The sequence below is a fragment of the Vittaforma corneae genome, assembly GCF_000231115.1.
Source record: "Vittaforma corneae ATCC 50505 unplaced genomic scaffold supercont1.27, whole genome shotgun sequence".
In the NCBI taxonomy this organism is placed as follows: domain Eukaryota; kingdom Fungi; phylum Microsporidia; family Nosematidae; genus Vittaforma; species Vittaforma corneae.
Genome location: NW_006889860.1, coordinates 20,233 through 21,197, shown reverse-complemented (window position 1 = coordinate 21,197; position 965 = coordinate 20,233). Strand labels below are relative to the sequence as shown.

Genomic DNA, 965 nt, shown 5'->3' with positions numbered 1-965 from the left:
CCCATCAGATGGCAACTGTCCATATTTAAGCAATGTCTCAAGCCCTGTCGTTCTCAGCTGTACTCGTGCAACCTTCGTAAGGATATAAACATCTGGCTGCAGATTGCATGTGTTTACTATTATTCACTTAGATGAATGTGCCACAGCATAAAGTAAATAAAAGTACTAAAGTCTATCTCTTTAATAAATCTTTTCATCGGATTTATCCACCTCAGGGTCAAGAGCACTAACAGCTACCTTGGGATACAATCACTTGGGTGCTTTCCTAATTACTTGTCATACTCAGTCTTCATATCGTCTGTGACGCCAATATTGCTCTTCTCTGTGCATCGTAAGTATTTCATAATGAGGAGTGTGTAAGTCCCTATCCAGTAAAGCTTTTACTGCCTCATTGAGTGCTTCGGAACCATCAAAAGCCTTGAGAAATGGACTAGCTAACATTCAAATCTATCAACTTCTTATGCTGTATTACTAAATTCTCCCTGATGAAAGTGTTTTGCTGTATGAAGAGCACTCAGATAGGCCTTCTCAAGAGCAAACACACATTGCACAAATCTCCAATGATACAGGAGGTGTTTGCAAAGCCCAAGACTACTTCACGGAGAGAACTTTCCTTGGTCCACAACATAGAGTACCTTGACGTGGCTGTAAACCTAAGGCTGGCAAGGATATACGACAGATTAATGAATAGAGAAATCTTCGAGACAATGTTTGAAGACCTAGACCACCACAATGTCTTTGAAGAGTACAGGATATTTAATGAACAGTTCTACGAGAAACTAAGGGACGTCGTCACTCAAGACGATCTGATTGTTGTCAACGACTCCTCGCTTTTTTGCTTCCGGGCATGACAAGGGCCAGGGTTGCTTTCAGGAATCTGAAGTTTGAGGGCTGCTTCATAGAGAAGGTCCCGTTCTACAGACATATTCTCAAAAACCTGGCCCTGGCTCAGAAGTTCTTCGATT

At 41.8% G+C, this 965-nt stretch overlaps 1 protein-coding gene across 1 annotated transcript; it reads left to right on the top strand.

Annotated features, from left to right (window-relative positions):
- Window positions 1-503: 503 nt before the first annotated feature.
- Window positions 504-851, top strand: VICG_02078 (uncharacterized protein; the record flags this gene model as incomplete). Its single annotated transcript, XM_007605461.1, has 1 exon — window positions 504-851. One exon carries the CDS (start codon window positions 504-506, stop codon window positions 849-851), a length of 348 nt encoding a protein of 115 aa, XP_007605523.1.
- Between the last annotated feature and the right edge of the window lie 114 nt (window positions 852-965).